The 22440-nt window shown below is 56.4% G+C and overlaps 2 protein-coding genes across 3 annotated transcripts in view; one reads left to right on the plus strand and one right to left on the minus strand.

Moving 5' to 3' along the window:
• Positions 1-22440, plus strand: part of Bop1 (BOP1 ribosomal biogenesis factor) — a 33841-nt gene that overhangs the window by 4015 nt on the left and 7386 nt on the right. Inside the window, exons 2-16 of one of the 2 annotated variants that reach the window (XM_059246903.1) lie at positions 808-984; positions 8639-8719; positions 19532-19686; positions 19761-19878; positions 19953-20054; positions 20132-20344; positions 20421-20582; positions 20657-20737; positions 20812-20881; positions 20974-21106; positions 21196-21376; positions 21448-21736; positions 21823-21907; positions 21981-22088; positions 22161-22391. In XM_059246903.1, the coding sequence (XP_059102886.1) occupies positions 808-984; positions 8639-8719; positions 19532-19686; positions 19761-19878; positions 19953-20054; positions 20132-20344; positions 20421-20582; positions 20657-20737; positions 20812-20881; positions 20974-21106; positions 21196-21376; positions 21448-21736; positions 21823-21907; positions 21981-22088; positions 22161-22314 (2109 nt within the window). In that variant the 3' untranslated portion in view covers positions 22315-22391. Of the gene's footprint in view, positions 1-807; positions 985-8638; positions 8720-19531; positions 19687-19760; positions 19879-19952; positions 20055-20131; positions 20345-20420; positions 20583-20656; positions 20738-20811; positions 20882-20973; positions 21107-21195; positions 21377-21447; positions 21737-21822; positions 21908-21980; positions 22089-22160; positions 22392-22440 lie in introns of those variants that run through there. The other variant, XM_059246904.1, reaches the window with a different exon arrangement.
• Positions 16156-22400, minus strand: Scx (scleraxis bHLH transcription factor). The gene is made up of 2 exons (XM_059246910.1): positions 17405-22400; positions 16156-16534 (listed from the first exon to the last, which is right to left on the minus strand). Exons 1-2 carry the CDS (start codon positions 17984-17986, stop codon positions 16496-16498), a joined length of 621 nt encoding a protein of 206 aa, XP_059102893.1. The 5' UTR covers positions 17987-22400; the 3' UTR covers positions 16156-16495.

Genomic DNA, 22440 nt, shown 5'->3' on the forward strand with positions numbered 1-22440 from the left:
TCTTAAAGAAACCAAACCAATCAAACAAACAAACAAAAAAGGAAGCATGTAATTGGAGGCTTGCTTACAGTTTCGGAGGGTTAGTCCATGACCATCATGGCGGCAGGCAGGCATGGCCCTGGAGCAGTAGTTAAGAGTTAAGTAACTAAGAGAGAGACAGCCTGGTGTGGGCTTTTGAAACATCAAAGCCCCCTCTCAAGGACACACCTCCAACAAAGACCACACCCCTTAATCTTTCCTAACTACTCCCCCAGCTGGGAACCAAACCTTCAAATATATGAGCATATGAGGGCCACCACATGCGTTTAGTTTGCGACAGGTGAATTTCAGTCACATCCACTACTCTTCGACTTTCCTGCTTGTCCATCGGCGGTTGGTCCCAGTCTTCAAGGTAAAGAAGCTTCTGGTGCAAGTGGTCAAAGCCTTCAGGGATTTCTGATCCTCTCAGGCCACAGCCCCATTCCTAGCTGGTGACCTTCTGGTTCTGGGACCCTTAGGTGCCAGGGTCGGGTGTGGAGTTTGTCAGTAGAGGAAACTTGGGCTTAGTGACACCGTGAGTGGGAGCTGAGCTCCAAAAAGCCACTGTGTTCTTGGAAAGTCCCTCTGTTGCAGGGTACTAGGGATTGGCATGTCTGTTCTGAGGGCAGGTTCTGTCAACAGAGGCAGCAGAAAAGGAGGGCCCAGGTTGGGGGGGATGGTTTTGGTGCAGGTGGAGGCATGTGACCAGGGGCTCAACTTTGCTGGGTGTGGTTCCTGTCTTAGCAAGCCCGCCAGGTGGCAGTTGTTACACACTGTCTTTCCCTGCAGCCCCCACTTCTCCGCGACTCCGATTCCAGTCTCTCTGACAGCGAGGAGAGTGTGTTTTCAGGCCTCGAAGATTCCGGCAGTGATACCAGTGAGGACGACAGTGAAGGAGTGGATGGCACCGGTCGTGACAAGGACGACGACGATAGACCGGCGGAGACCTCTGAGGAGCAGGCCCAGGTGGGTGAGGGAGGAGCCCCCGTGGGCTCTCCTGTGCATGAGTGTGGCCAGAAAGAGGACATGCCTGCTGTGCGAGCTGGTCTAAGAGCTGTACCACACCGTCCTCTCCACGGTTGTCTTTAGGAATTTGGTCCCCTATCCATCTTCAGACATTTGCGCCCCAGGACATTAGTTTGCAAACTCAGTTGTCTGTGCCTTTTCTGAGAATATGAAAATCCACATACTGGTGTCTTTGCCCCTCAGACAATTCTGAGGCTACCTCTATGGGACAGTAGGTTGGCACTTGGTCTAGCTATGGACTGAATTTTCTAGAGGCAGAGTCCAAGATGGGGATGCCACTGCTTAGGAGATGTTCAGCAGAAAAAGCAGGAGCTACTGGAGTCCAGCCCAACTGCCCGTGGGCCAGCTGCCCTTGGCACCAGAGGTGGTGGATTGCTGTACTGATGGGGAGGGTTACACTCTTCTTTTTGCTTGATAAAAATGGAAGAAAAGCTTAACTTGACTAAAGCGCAGCAGTTCAAAGCGTTCCGCAAACTAGTGTGCAATGGTTTATACTTCAGTGGCCCTGGTATTCTGGAAATCATGACCTTGGGTAATCAAGTCAGCTGTCAGGTCGGAAACCAAGAAACCAGGCCTAGTTTGTCTCTGTTATGGTAAGTCGAAGAAATGCTGACCATGGTTTGTAAGATTGAGGGGGGCGGGGGTTAACCCTCCCCTTTTCTAAGTGGTTTGTTTTGATGAGTTTTGTTTTGTTTTTGCGTGGGTGTGGTATGTAAGTGCGTTGTTCCGCGTGTGTGGCTTATACGTGCGGGTGGGCACAGAGTTAATGTCGGGGTGAGCACAGAGTTAATGTCGGTGTCTTTCTTGATTCCTCCTCACTGTTCGGCTGAGTGGGATTTTCACTGAGCCCAGAGACAGTTTGCACCAAGGGTCTCATCCCTCCCTCCCTCCCTCCCTCCCTCCCTCCCTCCCTCCCTCCCCTGCTTCTTCCCTCCCCTTTCTCTGTCTCTCCCTGCCCTCACTCTTCTTGTTGTTGGTTCTGGGGGTTTGACCCGAGAGTGTCTTGCAAGGGAGGCAAGAGCCACAGCACACCTCAGCTGGCACCGTCTTGTCCGCACTCGGTACTGAGTAGATTTGTGAGCGTGTGGCCATTTCTTCCGTTAGTGTCCATCTGACTCCTTCTTTTCCCTATGCTCATACTTGGTTTTGGTTTTTTAAAACATTGATTTGGGAGGGGGCTGGAGAGGTGGCTCAGTGGTTCAGAGCACTGGCCGTTCTTCCAGAGGACCTGGGTTGGATTGCCAGTACCCATAGTGGCAGCTCCCAACCATCTGTAACTCCCAGTTCCAGGGCTTCCAGTGCCTTCTTCCAGCCTCCACAGGCACCAAGCAGGCCTGTGGTACACAGACGTACACATGCAGGCAAACACTCGTACACATAAAATAACACATCTAAAACTCGATGTTGAGGTGTGTGTGGTGCGTTGGTTGTGTTTGTCCGTTCCCCGCCCCCCATGTGTCATTGTCCTCATCCCCTTGTTTTCTTTTTTTTTTTTTTTGAGACAGGGTTTCTTTGTGTAGCTTTGCGCCTTTTCCTGGATCTCGCTCTGTAGACCAGGCTGGCCTCGAACTCACAAAGATCCACCTGCCTCTGCCTCCCAAGTGCTGGGATTAAAGGCATGCGCCACCACCGCCCGGTCCCCTTGTTTTCTTATTCCTTGATGTCAAAGTGGCTGTTTCTACCTTTACCCTGCAAGAGTGTAAGAAAAGGTAGCAATCCTGGTATGTGCAGCATTTCGTCCAATAACAGGAGAGTTCTGGCCTAGTGCCACCTTTATAGCAAGAATGCTGCTGGGGTCTCAGTAGAGCTCTGGGGCATGGCTGGGATCAGTGTCTGGGAAATGCCTTGGAAGTATCTTGGCCAACTTGGCATCCCTGTGTTGGCGCCATCTGGTGGAGTATGATGTAGGAGCAGTGGGTGTCTGGGGCTAGGGAGGAGGTATCCAGGAATTAACAAACACCCCCTGAACCTGTTCATCCCCTGCCCCTCCCCTGCCCTTCCCCTGCCTCCCTGCTCTTGGACTTGTCTTCTGTTATAGACTCTGAAGGAGGGAGCAGGTGTTCCCTACCTGCCCCCGAATTGTACACTGTCTAAGAGTGATTGCATGGAAGTCAGAAGTGAGGCAGGGTACAGGAGGGTCACTGTGTCCCTGAGCTGTGGTGTCATCTTGTGGGGCAGAAGGGTGCGTGTCCTACAGGGTCTGGTACATTCTGTCCTAGGAAGCTGACGCTCAGAGTCTATCCTGTGTATTGAGTCCTGGATATGGATCCTGGTGAGAACATGCCTGTCACGTATGTTCTGGTTCTGAGATGAGCAGTCCGGGGCAGTTTCATGGCTGTCAAACGCTGTGTCCAGGGCCATGAAGTCTCCGTACAGGCTGCTTCCCTCTAGTGGGTAAAGCAGGCACAAAACCTTTCGGGTTTAGGAAGGGCAGCCTTTTGTGGTGGGCTGAGAAGAACATAAAGATTTGTCATTATGGCTTATTTGTTGTTATTATTATGTGTGTGAGTACAGGTGGGCTTGTGCTGCGGCATGTGTGTGGAGCTGGTTCTCTTCTTCCACTATGAGTTTTGGGGATCACCTCAGGCCATTGGGTTTGCAGAGCAAGTCTTTTTGCTGTTGAGCTATCTCACTGGCCTTCTCATGTTTTAAAATACCTACAGTCAGCGTTGCCCAACATGGAAATGCTTTTCTCCCAGTCCCCTCCCTGACAAGCACTTGACCTTGCTCTATCAGCCCTGGCTTGTTTCTGTCAGGCCTGAAACAAGTGAAGGCCCTGGGCCCCTTACATAGCCACACATGGAGTGTCTGGTCAGGGCGGAGGGTGTGAGCAGCCAGGCCCCAGCATTGGTGAGCTTGGTAAGGCCAGCTGCTTGTGCAGGGTTGGGAAAGACCTTGCTGCCCTCTGGCCCTTTTGTTTGTTTGTTTTTAATATTATTTAGTTTAGTGTGCATTGGTGTTTTGTCTGTATTTATATCTGTGTGAGGGTGTCAGATCCCCTAGAACTGGAGTTACAGACAATTTTGAGCTGCCATGTGGGTGCTGGGAATTGAACCCAGGACCTCTGGAAGGGCATCCAATGCTCTTAATCACTGAACCATCTCTCTAGCCCCATTTTATTTGTTTTAAATGCGTGCATGCATATGCTCTCGGAGGTCAGAGGGCATTTAATCCCTTGGAACTGGAGTTATGAACTAACTAATGTGGGTACTGGGAACTGAACCCGTGTCCTGCTAGAGGAGTAAGTTCTCTTAAATGCTGAGCTGTCCCTTCAGCCCTTAAATCCCTCCTGCCCCTTTTTGAGACAGGATCTTAACTGGCCTAGAACTCACATTGATCTGCCTGCCTCTGTCTCTTGAGACCCTCATCTTACTGTTTTGAGACAGAGGCTCTTATTGAACCTGGAATTGATTGGCAAGACTAGCTGCCAAAGAGCGCCCAGGGTCTTCCTGTCCCGCTTCTCCAGCCTGAGGATTACACATTACATAGTGTGCACCACTATGCTTTGTTTTTCTTCCCTTAGACAGGGTTTCTCTGTGTAGTCCTGGCTGTCCTAGAACTCTGTAGACCAGGCTGGCCTCACTCCGAGAGCTTCCTGCCTCTGCCTCCTCCTGAGTACTGGGAATAAAGGCATGTGCTACCATTGCCCAGCTTGTTTTTGTTTTTTTGAGACAAGGTCTCGTTATGGAGCTCTGGCTATCCTGGGATTCACAAAGCAGACCAGGCTGGCCTTGAACTCACAGAGATCCTCCTGGCTCATGCCTAGATTTTTATATGGGTGCTCATGCTTTCGTGGTGAGCATTTACTGACTGGGCCATCTCCCTAGCCTCCCTCAGCCCTTTTCAGAGTTACTTTTCTTTTTGGAGGGACAGGGTTTAAGACAGGGTTTCTCCATGTAGTCCTGGCTGTCCTGGAACTCACTCTGTAGACCAGGCTGGCCTCGAACTCACAGAGATCTGCCTGGCTCTGCCTCCCTAGTGCTGGGATTAAAGGTCCAGCATAGGACCTTTGCTGGGACAGTGGGTTCTTTAGTTTTCTTTATGCATAGTTTTTGTGGTAATAGTAGCATGCTGGATTGATCTTTGTGTGTTGGGAATTTGGCGTGCGCACACAAGGGAGAAGGAGAGGGACAGGCAGTCTTGGCATGCCTTGCACTGGCCGCGAGGCATGGCATGCTGGAAGTGGCTCCTCTTTTCTGCGCCACAGGGAAGGGATGTGAAGTCGGCTTGGCTGACCCTGGCCTGCTTCCTGGAAGAGGAGGCACAGCCTCTGTCCTATACTTGGTTGGTGGTGGCAGTGGAGCGTGGCCAGGTTAGACAGAGGAGAATCTGTTGCTGGTATTATAAGAAGATTGTTTAGGGCCAGCCAGATGACTCAGCCAATATAGACACTTGCCACTGAGCCTGGTGACCAGAATTTGATCCCCCAAACCCACATGGTGGGGAACCAACTCTCACAAATTGTCCTCTTATTTCTCCAGGTATGTTGTGATTCACGTGTACTTATATTCGCATGTGCATCACACACACAATAAGTAAATAAATAATGTAAAAACAAACAACCAACCAAGCACCTTGTTCGTTTGGATGCCGTTCTAGGCTCTCAGAACCCTCACGGCTCTGTCTCTGGTCCTTGCAGTCTTTCTCAGCCTGGACCAGGCAGAGGTACACCTGACTCAGAGGTCAAGGTCTGGAGGAAGCAAAAACTGCCTTTCTTGGCTCTTTCATGGACACTTATTTGTTTTTCACCTTTGGCTCACTGGCTCCTTTGGGGGCTTTTTTCAACCTGTTTTCCAGTACCTGGTGCTCACCCTCTCCTGTGGCTCTCCCAGCACCTATCCTGGTCTCTAGCTGCCCTGACTCCTTCAGCTGGCTTCTGTGGGGGTGGCTTCCTGTGTACTGGTCAGCCCTCTAGTCCTGTTCTGTCTCTGTTCAAGTTGTATATACCTTACTGCCCACCCCTTCTCCTTTTGAGACAAGTTCTTACTATGTTGTGTAGTTCTGGCTGTCCTGGAATTGCCCTGTAGAGCAGGCTGGCCTTGAACTCACCGAGCTCTATCTGCCTCTGCCTCCCAAGTGGTGAGGTGTGTACCACCACACCTGGCATCTTAATGCCTCCTTGTTCTCTGGGCCTCTCTGTCACCTCATACCCTGCCCCTCACCAGCCACTTGGCCTCTCATTGGGTGGCAGTGTTATTGTTTGAGGCTGTACACTGCCCCCCACTCCCAAGGGGTGCCTGGGCAGGATTTCCGGCCTGAGATCTCAGTCCTCTCCAGGAGGCACCTGCCCATTTCCCCAGACTGTCTAAGGCTTCTGGAGCCAGGCTTAGGCTATGACCTGTGTAAGGGGTGTGTCCTTTGGCACGGTGGGTGCTAGCAGCAGACCTCACCACCTTCCCTCTGGGTTGAGAGAGTGAGCTGGGTAGACAGCCAGGCTGCAAAGGACCCCTGACCTAGAGGACACTGGCAGCTGTAAGAGAGTCCTGTACCTTTAGTCCATTGTCTATGCTTTGGATGTTTTAGTGGTCATCTTTAATTTAAAAAAAAAAAAAAGATTTATTTATTTAATGTATGTCTGTATGAGAGTGTCAGATCCTCTGGAAGTGGAATTACAGACAGTTGTGAACTGCCATGTGGGTGCTGGGAATTGAACCTGGGTCCTCTGGAAGAGCAGCCAGTGCTCGTAACCTCTGTGCCATCTCTCCAGCCCCCAATTTGTAAGTTGAAAACATGTACGCCTGTAAACCCAGTACTCAGGATGCTGGATCTGGAAGAGAATTTGAGACAATGCTAGGCTACAGAGCAATACCTCGCCTTAAAAACGGGGGCAGAGAATTTGAGAGAAGTGTTTTCCTAGATCTGTCCGCAGAGTGAGTGTCCACCCTCCACAGGCCCAGGGCACTCATTTCCCCAGGGAACTGGTCCCTGGGTTGTTGCTCTGTGTCAGTGCTGCCCTCTGGTGGACGTTGCCTGCTCTGCAGCTATGGAATCCAGAGAAAAGCTGCTGTTCCTCAGAACTCCAGGTGCCTGGGAAGAGCATATATGCAGAAGGAACTCCTGAGCCTCACCACTGGAGATCCCAACCCCTGCCAAAGGCCTGCCGGTGTTTGGCACCCAGGTTTACCCTTCACTGTCCTACACTGGAACAGTAAGGACGCAAACAGAGCTGGCTGCCAAGTTTGTTCCCGCAGGCAGGACTCTCAGATCACGGCCTGTGAGCCCTGCTGCTGTGGGTCGTGTAGGCACAGTGCCTGGCAGAGAACATTCAGGGGGAGACTTGAGATGTCGGGGGCCCTGCCTGAGGCCAGGGCTGTAGGCACCTGCCTTGGGAACAGTGGCTACCCAGAAGCTTGGTGTTGTAATGCCGCTGCCAGGGGCCTGCTGAGCTCAGGCAGAGACAGATGTGCCTGCCAGTTGTGTTGCTGGGGCCCTCTTCTGAGCTGGGGTTTGCAACCCATTTTTGGTGTCCAGCAAGGAAGTGGGGGAGATATGGAAACTGAATCCTGCCTTGTTCCGAGCCTGGAGAACAGCTTAGTCTTCTTTATATTGAAGGGAAAAACAGGCTGGAGGAAGAGCAGGCCTTTGGCTCTTGCCTGGGTAAGAGGGAGTAGGGCTTTGGGCGGGGGCGCCCACACACCGGGGTTCCTGCTCCAAGCACTTTACTGCCCTCAGGGGTGAGAGGTGGGCCTGTTTTCTCCATCAGTTCTGGTTCTGCCAATAAACCCGATCTGGTCTGAGCCATCCGCCTCCCCAGTCAAGGGAGAATCTGTTTTCCAGGTTGGAGTGTGAATCCTCAGTGGCATCCACTCTGACCCAGGGGACAAGGTCAGCCTACTGTTGAAGCTGTGACGGGAGTGGAGGGTGCCTGGAGTCTGGGCCTCTAGGCATTTTGAGGGTTGGGGCATCTCTCTCGGCCCTTGGCCAGTGGATCTGACCTCAGTGTGTTTCTTACTGGTTCCAGGTGACCCTTATGACAGAGGCCCCACGGCTTATGTCATCTGTCTACACTGACCTTACCCCAGTAGTGGCATTGCTCTCCTTACGCCTCTTCTTGTGTTCCCTGCACCTAGGTCTGAGCAGGTCTGAACATAGTCTCTTCTGCCGGATCTGGGCCCAGTAGGACCATTTGTGGGACCATTGGTCGTGGGCCAGTGCAGCTGGTTTTGACATTAGTGTGGTGGTGGTGTGGGTGAGTGGTAGCCAGCCCCATGGCTGCGTTTGCCTCCCACTTTCCTTAGTACCTGGCACCTAGTGTCCCCCACGGTCTGACTGCTGGAGAGCAGAGGTTCCTCCCTGAGGGAGCATCGCTGGGCAGGTTCTGTGATGCGGGGTGCAGCGGCTGAGGCCCTGAAGTAGACTGAGGTCTAGGACAGCTTCCATCCTGTGCTGAGGACTTGGGCCAGGTTGGGGCCACTCAGAGATTTGGGATGGCACAGTGTTTCCTGTGGTATATGGATGTAGGTTCTAGCACTGGGAGAGTGGTTATCCCCAAGTAGTTACCAGGGGAATGGGGCTGGGCTGTGGGCTAGGTCCTCCTGATAGTCAGAGGGCTTCCAGGGACCCCCAAAGCAATTCTTTCCCTTTTTCTTGACAGGCAGGCCCCCCTCGTCCAAGGACAGAGGAGATGGGAGCACTGACCAGAGATGAGTATGAAGAGGACACCTCTGATGAGGAGGTAAGACTCAGGCTGAGCTGGACTTCCTGCTGTGCGATCTGAGAGTCCCCCTGCTGGGGCTGAGCTCCTTCCTCAAGGAGCCCAGAGTAGGTGCTGCACATCAGGCTAGCAGAGCACCAGGGCGTTCTCCGGACTTCCTGCAGGGGCTCTGCTGCCGTTCGTTAGAGCCCGCTTCTCAGGAGGCTGCTGCACTCCGAGTAGGCGGCCTGGCTCAGGCCCTCCCCATATCTGGAAGAACAATCTGGGGGTCTGGGACGGATGACTGAAGCAGCCCTTCATTGTGACCTTCAGTGTGCCATTGCCAGGTGGAGGGGAGAGGCTGCGTGTGGCTTAGCAGGGTCTGGTCTGTCTTGTGGGCACAGGGGGTCAGGGTTGCGGCCCTCACTATGGCAGTGCAGCTCAGGTGAGGGTGGCAGGTGAGTGAGCCCGAACCCTGTCTGAGGCTGGCACAGTAATGTCAGGGGCAGGACTGGCACGTCCTGGTCTCCTCGTTGGCTTTGTCTGTTCCCTTCTCTGGTCTTCCCGTGGTGGCCGCTACTGTGGTACCTTCCTGACTTTGCTATATAGGACAGGGAATTTACACCATGGAGAGCAAAGTGTCATGCTGGACTGGGGTCCCTTGAATCCCCAGGGAGTGGAGGCATTGAGAGGGTGTGGACTGCGTCCAGAATGCCAGCAGGGTCTGGAAGCTCTGAGAAGTTGTGCACACAGAGGCAGTGGACCTGGCAGCTTGTCCCTCCCTGGTGAGGCCTGGTCCCAGGGCTGAGCGGTGGCCACTGTATGGCCCAGAATGTGAGCCTGGGAGTCTCATCTTGGCTTTAGTGTGGGGCCTACAGGGATAGGTCCTCTTCTCAGGAGCTCTTCCTGCCTGCCTGTCAGGGGCTGTCCCTGAGGCCTCGGGGAGACACGCGCCCCCTCTCTGGCTGGGCTTCCTCCCCACCTTCAAGCTCTCTTGGCAGTGTCTACAGGAGCCTTGGCCGACAGCCCGATCCAGTCTCTGCTGCGTGTTCAGAGAACAGAGACAAAACAAAATAAATTGGTTTCCTGGCCGGAGCAGCGGGTGCACCGGCAAGGGGGGCCGCACACACGGCTCCCTGCCTGTCTCCCCTCCCCCCCCAGGGGCCCTGGCTGTCGGCAGCCACATCCTGTCGGCTACTTTTTTATGCTTGGTATTTTGAGAAATCAATGATGATTGTATATGGAGAATAGGAGTCGGGGGAGGGGCTTCCAGAACTGGTCAATGCCTTGAAAGAGGCCTGCCTGACCCTGCCTGCCCTCAGGGAGGTGTGCCCCAACGGGCCTGTCCAGTGGCCCTTTAAGAGGGCTGGGCAGCCTCGTGCTGTGCTGTGATACGGTGCAAGCTGCCCCTCTTCTCCTGGGCCGTGATAAGTACCCCATGTGTAGTCTGAGGGACACTTCTGCAGTAGTAGAGATGCCCATTCTTTGGAGTTCGCCAGTATAGCTGGCCAGCAGCTGGAAGGGACCTCAGAGCTCTGCTTTCAGGAGTCGGCCAGGCTGGACCTAGGCATCTCTCCCCAGAGTCTGCTCGGGGCTTGGTCCCCGCCAGAGGCTGCCATTGGCTTTCTCATTCTCAGAGCAAGGCGGTTACAGCCGAGAGGCCAGGCCCGGGAGGGAGGCATGGCCATCAGTGCCTGGCTAAGGGTCAGGTCAGAAGAGCTCAGCCCACCTCAGGCTGCCTGATAGAGGGGCCTGAGGACAACAGACATCTCCAAGTCGTTCATCTAGATCTAGAGTCCCTGGCAGACTGAAGCCTGTGCTGTCTGTGGCTGTGCCCTGGTCCCTCCGCACCTGTAAAGGTCAGACGCTTTTCTGGGCCTCTGGAGGGACAGCCAGAAGTGTCTTTGGTGGGAACCAGTGGTATCAACCCCAGGACTTCAGGCTGTTCTGAGCCACATAGCAGAATTACCTCTGTAGGCCATACCATAGCGCCAGACCTCCGACAGGACTCTGGACAGGGATTCTGGGAAGGTGTCGATGTGGTTTGTCCTGGTGGTGGTGACTTTAGCAGGGGCCTAGAGGACAGCAGTCTTGTGGAATGGGGGTAGCCTGTCTAGCCTGCTGCCATTTGAAGGTGGAAGTGCCCCATTGGGAACCCTGTCCTTTTCTCCTGACCGCTTCTTGGGTCTGAATCTAGGACTGGGGTTGGGAACATGGGAGCTTCTGAGCCCGGTTGTCATTTCCCAGTCTTATATTTTGAGGATCCCCCAACATCACTGACTCTTAAACTGAGCAGCCTGGCTCACTGTTTTCTGATTGTACTCTGGCTCCTCCTTCTCTCCCCCTAGATTCACAGACATGGGCTCAGCTGAGTGGGGGTAGAGCCCCCTGGATGAGTTGCTAGGCATGGTGGGGATGGAGTGCGGTGGGGGCGACTGAGGAGCAGCTGTGCTGTGTGGCTGCCCCACCCCCACATGGCCACTTCATCTCCTCCCTACAGCAGTGGGGCTCCATAGACGTGATCTCATCCAGTAGTTGGGACCCCTGGGAGGTGGACTGGGATAGAAGGGCTGAGAGTGGCCAATGCTGCCCCTCCTCGTGTGTCAAGCAACTAGGAGAAACCAAGGCCAGGCCTGGTCAGGTGGAGAAGCCCATGCATCTGCTCAGCGGGCCTGCAGCCCTGTTCTTCAAGAAGTATGGCAGTATGAGGAGTTTGGGGGAGCCATGAATTCTGTCCTGGAAAGTCTGGGAAGAGCTGGTCCCCCTGCAAGTATCCTTCCAGTCCCTGAGGGCAATGGGCCGAGGACCGTCCCCTTGTGCAACCTCTGGTCAGGAGGGGGCTGGGTCTGGGGTCTTTGTTACAGCCTTAGCACCCCCCATCCCCCGGCCTTGCCCCGATCTATAACTCAGGATCCCACAGGGACATGGCCTGGCCTGTCTGCATCCAGAACCTGTGATCCCCTCTGCTCTCTCGCCAAATGCAGTTAATGGCTTCTCCCAGCTACTGAACCGGCAGCTGCCTCCAGTGCGCTGGCGGCCTGTGCTCCTCCGGGGCCACCCCCGCCTGCCGGCAGTGTCCTGGCCGCCTCCCTGTGTGTACTCTACTCTCTCCATGCTTGCTTGTGTTACTGCTGGCAGGGGAGCCTGTGGGCTCAGGTTTCCAGCGAGTGAGTGGCCCTCCCTGCTGTGTGTAGAAGGCACCCGGGTCTGTGCAGGCTGACTGCTCTGGCCGCCGTCCACCCGAGGCTAGCCTCATGCCTGCCTCCAAATGGGGCCTCTGGCCAGACAGACTAATCCTTCAGGTCCAGCCCCATCCCACTGGGGCTGCCCAACCTAGGGATTCACCAGTGATTACTGGGCATAGTTGGGCTTGTGTCTCTGTGACTGCTGTGTACTTGTTGGCCAGGTAGACCTAGTACCATCTCTTGAGCTTGGCCTGAGGGTTCTAAGAGCCACATTGCATCAGAGTGCCCAAGTCAGCAGGGGGGTGCCTTTGGGAGGAAGGTGGAAAAGGAGCATGTGGAGGAAGCCATGTCCTCATAGGGGTTAGAGTTGGTCCTGACTGTGACTGGCATGTAAAGGTAGGCTACTTTAGATCCGTATTTTCTCCCTGGGGCTAGGGGACAACAGGTCTGGAGTATAACAAGGGCAGATTTTTGAAAGGCACCGACTGCTGGTTACACTGAGCAGTTGGAGGCACAAAATAGGTCCCCTTTGAGGAGGCTGGCTGTGCAGGGCCAGGAATCACATTCAGCAACCTTGTATATATGGGCAGTGCCTAGAGATAGGGGAGATTGTCCATATTGAGGTTTTGGAGATGTCTAGAGTTTAGAGGGCTGGTGAGGGGTTAGCATGTGCAGTACTCTGGACCCACCTCCCTACTTAAAGCATCAACTGAGCTTGACTGGTGAGACTCAGAAAGACCTTCGCCCTCAGTCTTTAGAGCTCCAAGCCCCCCTAAGGCTGTACCCAACTCCAGTACCTGTGCGGGAACGACTGGGGTCTCCTGCTTGCAGAAGTAGGGAGAAGACCGTGTGATTCTGAGTAGCCTCAGGAGAGGGACAAGCAAGCTGGACCTCGGGCAGCTGTTTTCCTTCTCCCCGTGTCTTCCACATGTCCTAAAGACTCCAGCTCTCTGTTCTCCTGCTAGAGGTGCAAGCAATAGTTAAGCTCCCAGGTGTCTGCAGCTCGGGTGGGCTCAGCCAGCCCCTCATGGCAGAGGGCATGGGGGACTGGAAGCATTCTGGTAAGGAGATGATAGGTTCCGAGGTGGTACCTGCCTGGTCACCCCCTGCTGGGTCCCTCTGGTCTGTGGAATAGGCCGCTAGTGTATGTTTCGGAGCCTAGCATCCCATCTGGAACGTTCTGTTGGGGTCAGTGTGGCATGTGAGGCCAGGCCAGCTGGCTAGTCCTGAGCACTTTGAGAGATAAGACACCCCATGAGGGGGAGGCAGCAGCACAGGAAGGCCGTGAGCTCTGAGACAAGAGGGTAGTTGGTGCAGGGGGAGCCGAGCAACAGTGAACACTACCCGCATTGTAATCGGAGAGGGGCCGGGGAAGAGAGAGACTGAGCGAGGCGGCTGACCCCATGCTCCCGGGGGACAGGTGGGAGAGGCGGAACGAGGAGAGAGTGAAGGATTCCAGAGGTGGGCTGGCTTCCTCTCTTGCAGACAGACACGGGAGGGAGGTGGGCAGCGGGCCAGCCCCGTACCTGCAGTTCCAATCTGCGGTCCTGACAGCTGCAGCCACTTTGGGAGGGGGAGGGGAGGGGGGCTCATCGAGAGCGGAAAAGTCCCAGCCGACACTGTGTCCGGTGCAGTGGGGGGAGTGGGGGGGAAGGAGATGGGATAGGATGGAGGGATGGATGTGGACCTACCCACCTCATCCCACAGGCTTTTCCTGGGGGCTGGGTGCCCCCCTCCCCAAAGCATGGCACTTGGGTCTGTCTGTTGTCCACCAGCCTGGCCTGGGGTCTCAGTGCTGGGCCTGACCCAAAGGGGTCACATGTGTTTCCTGGCAGCCTGCAGGTGCTGAGCAGGGCGGGGGCGGCTGGCCTGGGGTGCAGGCAGGCCTGGTGATGAATCATGTGGTGCCGCCAGCAGCTCATTCCCCAGGCTGGGGACAGGGAGCTGACAGCTGAGGCTGAGCCGAATGTTTCCAGCCCAGCTCAGCTCGCAAGGGTGGCTGCTGGCCCATGGTGCGGGCCAGCCCCCCCCTCCAGCTGCCTCTGTGGGGCACACACTAAGGGAGCCCCGGTTTTTGTCCCACAGCTCCTCAGTGTGGTGGAGGGTGAAGTTGCCCTCTGGGAAGGATGCCAGGGGCTGTGGTGGGTAGGGAGCACCTGCCACTCTTGGGCCATAAGCTGTTGTGGACTCACGTGGAGCCACAGGATGGGAATGGACCATGCCACCCCCGGTCTGGTTTGAATCTGGAGCAGTGGAGGGTGACGGAGTGTTCTTCCCGCCCCTCTCCTCCCCTCCCCTCCTCTGCTGGCTGTCGGGCCAAGCCCTCAGCCACTGCTACCGGTGCAGCTCAGGGAGTGGCTGGCCGTTTGCCCGGGCCTGAGGCTCGCCAAGCTGCAGCCGCTTTCGGAGTCAGGCCCTGCAGTGGAGGCCTTGGCCGGGCGCGTGCCTCACCCCGACTATCCGGCTCTCTAGAGAGCCTTCCGGCCCCACAGCCCATTCCCTTTCATCTGACCCCTCTTGACACCCAAGCCTCCAGCTCTTGTCTGGTTGACTCTGGCCTACCACTCAGTCTCCTGAAGCTCAAGCGTTGCCAGCTCCTGGGCTTCCCTGCCTTCTCCTGCTTCGCCCTAATCCTCACTTGGCTCTTTGCTCCTCTACTGGGTTCTAGGTCATGAGATGCCTCCTGGAGCTAGCTGGGTACCATTTGGGCCTCTGTGTGGTCCCCCAGTGCCCAGCCATGCTTGCTCCTCAGATCGGCAGTCTCTACGTGTGGACAAACGTCCCTACCTCTACTCTCCAAGTTGCTCTTTGGGGACTTTCTCTCAGAGCCTTTCGTGTGCATGCTCCTCTGGTTTATTCATGAGACTGCCCAGCCACTCTGACCCCAGAAGCAGGTACCCACTCAGTCATTGGGGTTTGTGTGGGAGATTCACGCCTAGGTATTGAAATGTGAGGCCTGTAGGTGAGGGGCAAGAGACCCATGTCCAGCAGAAGGGGGGGCCAGCAGGGGTCCTTGGGTGGGGTTTGTTGCCCTTTTGCTGAATACAGGTGCAGCCTGCCAGGTTGTGATTCTGGACTGAACCAGCATCTGTCACAGGGTCCTTGAGGCTTGGAAGTGAAGCTGGGCAGAGCCTTGCATGAGGAATACACAGAGGGGAAGGTGGCTTCCCTCAGCCCCAGCTGCACCTCCAGGTTCTGGCTTCCCGGGCTGCAGAAAGAAGCCTCTGCAGTGACTGTGCCCTCTCTCCCTCCCTCTGAGCAGCTGTGGGCTCCTACAGGATTAAGGGGAGGAAATTTGGGGTTGGGTTTCTTTTCTGAACGAAACCTGCCGCTGTGACTCTATCCTGTTCTATTTCTATCAGATTGGACACAGCCCCCTACCCCTGCCTTAATGGCTCTGGCTTTGAGAATTTCCTCCAAAATTACACCACCGTTTCCTGCACCAGCATTCCCTGGAGCCCTTCAGTAAGAGGAGGGGCCACGTTGGCCCTGCCCTATGAGGATGCCCACATAGGCCTCAACACCTGGTCTCCCCCCAGCCAGGGACCAGGAGGCCTGCCAGTACCAGCACCTGGTGCCCTCTGCCATTCCCCACCACCACCCAGCCAGAAGTCAGGCCTGGCCTTTCTTCTCTGTTGTACCACTCAACTAATTGTTACCTGCAGGATTTTAATGATCCGCCAGCTGTGCACAGTGCCTGGTGAGGGTCTAAGTCAACCTCAGGGGCCAGAGGGCTCCTTGGGAGAGTTGGGTAGTACGGAGTGTCGGATGGCTAGGAATCTTTGCAGTGTGCAGCTGGCGGCAGAGCGCAAGTCCTAAGTCCTGGCAGTCAGCGGACCCCAAGTCTCTGGGCCTAGGTGGGTATCCGTGGGGACATTTGGGTAGCTGTCCTCAGGCCCGTCTAGGCCTGGTAGCCGGCTTGACTGGACAGCACTGCTTACTCACTCACTCCCTGTACCCCTTTAATGGAGCACTGCTGGGAAACCAAATGTCCATGAGCCCGAGACCCCCATCTCGTCCCCCTCACCATGCTCCTCGGGAGGAGGCAAGGCTGCTGTGTTGTTTGCTACCTCTTGTCATGGGAGGTGGGCTTGCCCTCTCCTCTTTCCTTCTCTTTCCCTCTCCACCCTCTCTCTCCTCTGCCCCCCACCCCATCTCAGGTCCCTGGTGCAAGGCTCTTGATGGGTGCTGTAAACCCTGCCATCATCACTCTGCCTCACTCTGGGAAGATGGGGTGAGAAAGCCTGGGTCATAGTGAGTTCAGATCCTTTCAAGAGGATAGTCTGCCTCGAGTTGGAAGATACTGTTTCATTTTTAATTATACAAAATTTTCAGACTTTATATTATCATATTAAAGACACAAGATGCCAACACTTGGCCCAGGTAGGGAGTCAGCATGGAAAGTTCCAGTGGACCTGGGTGAGTGTTGGGCTACTTAGAGTCAAGCCGTAGCCCGCCTGTCCATCTGTCTGTTCATAGGCCCTGCTCATAGCTGGGGCAGGTCTGGCCTGGTGAACGTGCTCTTGGGGACCTGTGCTCAGCTCAGGTCCAAGGTGGGGCTCTCCGTGACTCTTCAGTGGCATCCACCTTCACTAGTGGCATCACCTCTTGGCTGCTGTGGACCCTCCTCCTTCTAACTTCGAATCGCCGTCTTTCTGTCCCGGTCTTTGCTCTGCAGAGGGGATGGGGGTGTGTCAGGGTCTGGGTGGAGACCTAGTGTCACCCAGCACTGCCTGGACCTTCCTGGCTTCCTGTTGGGGCACTGTCTCGGGTAGCCAGTGCTAAGGCACCCCAGTCCCCAGCTCCTGCCCCCCCCAGTGCATTTTGGGGCGGGGAGCACACTGCTGCAAGCCGAAACTGTAAAATTAAATTTCCCAGATGTTCAGGCCCCAGGAGCTCACGCGTGCTGTCTGGAGAGGAAATGGGGATTGGGGAAAGCCGTTGTATTTTTTCCCTGCTCACCCTGCTTTTCCGGTGCCACCAAGTGCGGCCAGAGCAGTAAATCATGGCCGGCCAGCATCTCTCAGTTCAGCCTTCTCCCCTAGCCCATCCAACTGCAGGTCTCAACAGCCCAGGGGAGGGGCAGCAGGTGCCCCATGCTTTGGGGTGGAGGTGGGCTGCAGAGGTGGAGGGGTAGTGGCACATGGACCCCCCTGGGGGTTCCCCTTTGGATGGGGCCTTATGGATATGCTTCTTACTTCCTGAATTGAGCTCCTTTCAGTTCTCAACTGGCTGGGAAGTAAAGCCTGGAACAGCCCTCAGCCCTGCCAGGTTCCCGCTGCTCTCCCTTCCTCCAGACCTTCTCCTGGGTGGCCCTTCTCAGCGCTCCTTTTTGATCCTCTATTTGCAGGTCCCTAAGACCACTACCAATGGGAGTCAGTATCCCAAGGTGTGACTCCTATGTGCCCTTCCCGCCTTTGGACCCAGCTTTGGTGGCAGGTGTAGGTGCCAGGGAATGTTGCCCCTGCCTGGCACCTCTCTCCCTGGCAGGTGTGGGCTGATGAGTAAATTGGGGCCCCTCCGTGCTCCCGGCCCTGCTCACCAACTTTCTCTGGTTGCTGAGGCAGAAGGTGCAGATCTGTTTGGGCTGGGTGTTCTCGCCTCCGTCTCGGGCCAGAGGTGGTGGTTGTGGTGGCGGTGGCAGGGGACTGCCCGCACGACCGCTGTGGAAGAAAGCGGGTCCCGAGTGGCATGGTTGCCCGTCGCCGCAGGCCTCACCCACCAGCAACACGTTGCCCAGGTGAGAAATGTAGCTGGAAGCCAGGCGCAGCGTCTCGATCTTGGAGAGCTTGCGATCTGCTGGCTCGGTGGGGATGAGGGTGCGCAGCGCGGTGAAGGCCGTGTTCACGCTGTTGGTGCGGTCCCGCTCGCGCGCATTCGCTGTGTGCCGCTGCCGGGGCTCGCGGCCTGGCCGCCCCCCGGGTCCCGGCCCGCTCCCCGCGGCCCTCCGTCCTCCCGCCCGCCGCCGGGCGCCCTGGAGGCCGCAGCGCGCTGCATGCACACGGCAGGGCTTTTCGTCGGAGCCCGAGCTCTCACTTCCGCGGTCCTCATCCTCCGACAGCGGGCTCACCTCAGGGTACAGGTAGCGGCCCGGCGGCGCTGAGCGCAGCATGGCGAAGGACATGAGCCGGGCAGGGGGCGCGGCGTCAGCTCCACGGTGCGCTGCTCATGCCGCCTCTTTAGGCCCCCACAGGCCGCCAGGCCAGGGGTCTCCGCTGCGCCCCGCGGTGGCGGCTGCCGGGCGAGGCGGGCACATGTGTTCGGACTGGAGTGGGGCCGCCAGCAGAGCAGTGCCTTTATAGCAGTCGGCTCCTCCCCCGCGCCTGGCCTCCGCCTCCCTCCCTGGCCTGGAGGAGTTTATGCGGAGCCTGTGCACCTTTTCCCTTTTAATAGCTGCGCCTAGGGGGTCCTGAGCATCTTTCTGGCTGGGTTGTTTCTGGGGTGCTACTGATGCCCCAAGACCATGGTGCCCATTCTACTCATTCTGCAGGAAAGAAGAGGATAAATTAGGAATCAAGAGGCTTTCTCCCCTGGCATGCCTAAGTTCACCCAGCTGCCCTGGCCCTGAGTGCTTGGCCACACCCTGTCTGACTCTCCTTCCATGTGCACTTGGGTCTTTTGTTGTGCCAGGCCGTGTGTGTGTGTATGTGTGTGAGTGTGTGTGTGAGTGCGCGTGCTTGTGTGAAGATGAATCCAGCAGTGGCAGTCTAGGGATAAGTGTGTGGGGTTGGAATGACCTGACCTGACTGTATGGCCTGTGCCTTGTGCCACAAACTCCCCCCTTTGACCCATCCTGCCTGAGGGACCCACCCCCGTCCCTGCTTTGAGCTCTATGGGGCTCCTCAATGCCAGTGCACACGTGGATACTAAGATCGGCACTTCCCCATCCCTCCACTTTGGAAGTGGCCCCCTAGGTGGAGAGCGCTCAGCAAGGGTACAGGGTATTTTGGGGGATGAACTTGTTGGAAAGGGCTGATGTGGACAGGTGCAGTGGGACAGGACCCAAGGGGTCTTGCTGAGGGGCTGCTGGCACTCGGCTGTGCTAGTTATGTCTGGGCCCCTCCCCCCTGTGGCTACTGTTGCCGGAAGTGGCCGCCTGGGCAGCAGTCCCCAGCCTGGGAGGAGTGAGGGTGGTGGCTGGCAGGGGCTGAAACCAGGAATGTGTGTCCAGGAATGTGGCTGCTCTGCCTACTGAAGTGGGAGGGGGAAGACCAGTAGTGCCCGAAGGGGGTCCTTGGTCACCTGCCGAGCAAAACGGAGTTTGTCTCCCTCTGGGTGGGGTGGGGTCTTCCCATGGCTCCTGCCTTGTAACTACCCACTTCTGCCTAAGACCTCTGCCAGGGGAGGGAGCCCATAGGCGATGAGGTCATCCCTGTCTGTGGCTGCCCAGAGCCCTGGCCAAGGAATCCAATAAGGGGGGAGACTAGGGTTGGCATCACTTCAGTGGAAAATGTGAAGGTAAAGCTCTGGCGCCTCAGAGGGCTTGGGGGAAGGGGCACAGCACCCCTGCCACGCCACGTCAGACCTTGGGGCCAGGGCTAGGGCAGATGCCGGGTCACCTGGTCTCTAGGCACTTGAGGCTGATCTAGGGCGTCTCTTCTGTCCTTGGGTGGCTTGAGGAGGATCAGGTATGGTAGGGACAGGTGCTGATGTGGTGCCTATGCTCCAGGACATTCGGAACACTGTGGGCAATGTGCCCCTGGCATGGTACGATGACTTCCCCCATGTGGGTTACGACCTGGATGGCAAACGTATCTACAAGCCCCTGCGGACACGAGATGAACTGGACCAGTTTCTGGACAAAATGGATGACCCAGATTTCTGGTGAGTTGGGCCTTGGGTCAGAACCTGTGTGGTTCCTCAGGCCTGGAGTATGGCTCTGACTGGCTTTCCCTCAGGCGCACTGTGCAGGACAAGATGACAGGGCGTGACCTGCGGCTGACTGATGAGCAGGTGGCCCTGGTACAGCGGCTTCAGAGAGGCCATTTTGGAGATTTGGGCTTCAACCCCTATGAGGTAGGTAACAACTGGCCCTAGGTACATGAAGTACATGAAGCTCCCCAGCCTGACATCTATGCTTGTTTCCCTAGCCAGCTGTGGATTTCTTCAGTGGTGATGTCATGATCCACCCTGTGACCAACCGCCCAGCTGACAAGCGTAGTTTCATTCCATCCCTAATTGAGAAGGAGAAGGTGGGGACCCTGTCATCCTCCTCTACCCCACCTTGTAAGGTTCTTATACTGCCGCCTGACCTTAGCTTTGTGTGCAGGTGTCTCGATTGGTGCATGCCATCAAGATGGGTTGGATCAAGCCTCGAAGGCCCCAAGACTCCACCCCTAGCTTCTATGACCTGTGGGCCCAGGAGGATCCGAATGCTGTGTTGGGGCGCCACAAGATGCATGTGCCTGCACCCAAGCTGGCCTTGCCTGGCCATGCTGAGTCTTACAACCCACCTCCCGAGTACCTGCCCACTGAGGAGGAGGTGGGCCTGCACGGAGGTGGGTGTGGTACCCAGCCATGTTCCCCGGTCCTTTCTCACCTATCTCCTGTCTCCCCAGCGCTTGGCATGGATGCAGCAGGAACCTTGTGAGAGGAAGCTTAACTTCCTGCCGCAGAAGTTTCCCAGCCTGAGGACTGTGCCTGCTTATGGCCGCTTTATCCAGGAGCGTTTTGAGCGCTGCCTTGACTTGTATCTGTGCCCACGGCAACGAAAGATGAGGGTATGTGAGGCAGCCCACAGAGGTCCTAGGGAAGGGTAGGATGGAGGTAGTAACTCTGTGCTGTCCTGCCCCAGGTGAATGTGGATCCTGAAGACCTCATCCCCAAGCTCCCTCGGCCAAGAGATCTTCAGCCTTTCCCCGTGTGCCAGGCTCTTGTAAGTGGGGAGTCAGAGGTGGGCAGACGTCCTCGGGGTGTGTGTCTGTCTTCTTCACTCTTCCTTTTCTGTAGGTCTACAGGGGCCACAGTGACCTTGTCCGCTGCCTCAGTGTCTCCCCAGGGGGCCAGTGGCTGGCTTCAGGTGGGTCTGAGGTGGGGGCTGTCCTGAGCTGGGAGGTGGCAGGGATCTGGGTGAGAGGCTTAGGTGCTAAGAGCCTCCCCTGCCACACCCAGGTTCGGACGATGGCTCATTGAAGCTGTGGGAGGTGGCCACTGCCCGCTGTATGAAGACTGTGCCTGTTGGGGGTGTGGTGCGGAGCATTGCCTGGAACCCCAATCCCACCATATGCCTAGTAGCTGCAGCCACGTGAGTTTAGGACCCTGGGGGTAGGGCTGGGCGGGGCACAGGAAAGTGGGGACTGTGCTGAGGAGGGGCTGTATCTGCCTGGCTTGTAGGGATGATGCCGTGCTGCTTCTGAACCCAGCCCTGGGAGACCGGCTGTTGGTGGGCAGCACAGACCAGCTGCTGGATGCCTTCTCTCCACCTGAAGAGCCAACGTTGCAGCCAGCCCGCTGGCTAGAGGCCACAGAGGAAGAACGCCAGGGAGGCCTGCGACTGCGTATCTGCCACAGCAAGGTATGTGCTGGGAAGGGGATGGGAACCTGCCAGACCCGGTCAGACAATCAGCCGGTATTGCTCTTCTCTAGCCAGTGACACAGGTGACCTGGCATGGGCGAGGGGACTACCTGGCTGTGGTGTTGTCTAGTCCCGGACACACTCAGGTGCTGATCCACCAGCTGAGCAGGAGACGCAGCCAGAGCCCATTCCGCCGCAGCCATGGACAGGTACAGTGCGTGGCTTTCCACCCCACCCGGCCCTTCCTGCTGGTGGCCTCTCAGCGCAGCGTCCGCATTTACCACCTGCTGCGCCAGGAGCTTACCAAGAAGCTGATGCCCAACTGCAAGTGGGTGTCTAGCCTGGCTGTGCACCCCGCAGGTGAGGGGAACGTGTGTTTTTCAAGTCAGGGTTGGGGAACAAACTCTCTGAGTCTTGAGAAATACTGTCACTGCCTCTGGCCCTAGGTGACAACATCATCTGTGGCAGCTATGACAGCAAACTGGTGTGGTTTGACCTGGATCTTTCCACCAAGCCATACAAAGTGCTGAGGTAAGGCGGGTTAGGGTAGGTAGGCGGTGGGGCCCCTTCAGGTGTTGCCCACTGTTAATGCGCTCTTCTGCAGGCATCACAAGAAGGCCTTGCGGGCCGTGGCCTTCCACCCCCGATACCCACTCTTTGCATCCGGCTCAGATGACGGCAGTGTTATTGTCTGCCATGGCATGGTGTACAAGTGAGTGTTAACCCTTGCCCAGTCTTCCCCATGGGACCATTCCACGGGGTCCTGAATCCCTCTCTTCCACAGTGACCTGCTGCAGAACCCACTGCTGGTACCCGTCAAGGTGCTTAAGGGGCACACACTGACCCGAGATCTGGGTGTTCTGGATGTGGCCTTCCACCCCACACAGCCATGGATCTTCTCCTCTGGGGCAGATGGCACCATCCGACTCTTCAGCTAGGCTGATGCACTGCTATGGGTGGCCTGGAACAGGGTGGATGTGCCTTCACACAGAACCAATAGAATCCCTGATCCCCATTGCTCTTGCCTTCTTGATTGCCACCCCCACCCCCACCCCGAGAGCTGC

Source organism: Peromyscus eremicus, chromosome 20, assembly GCF_949786415.1.
Source record: "Peromyscus eremicus chromosome 20, PerEre_H2_v1, whole genome shotgun sequence".
NCBI classification, from domain to species: domain Eukaryota; kingdom Metazoa; phylum Chordata; class Mammalia; order Rodentia; family Cricetidae; genus Peromyscus; species Peromyscus eremicus.

Coding starts and splice junctions, on each gene's coding strand:
- Scx (XM_059246910.1), bottom strand. CDS start 17,986: ATGTCCTTCGCCATGCTGCGCTCAGCGCCGCCGGGCCGCTACCTGTAC. Junction 16,535..17,404: donor TCAGCAACCAGAGAAAGTTG/GTGAGCAGGGCC, acceptor TCCCCTCTGCAG/AGCAAAGACCGGGACAGAAA.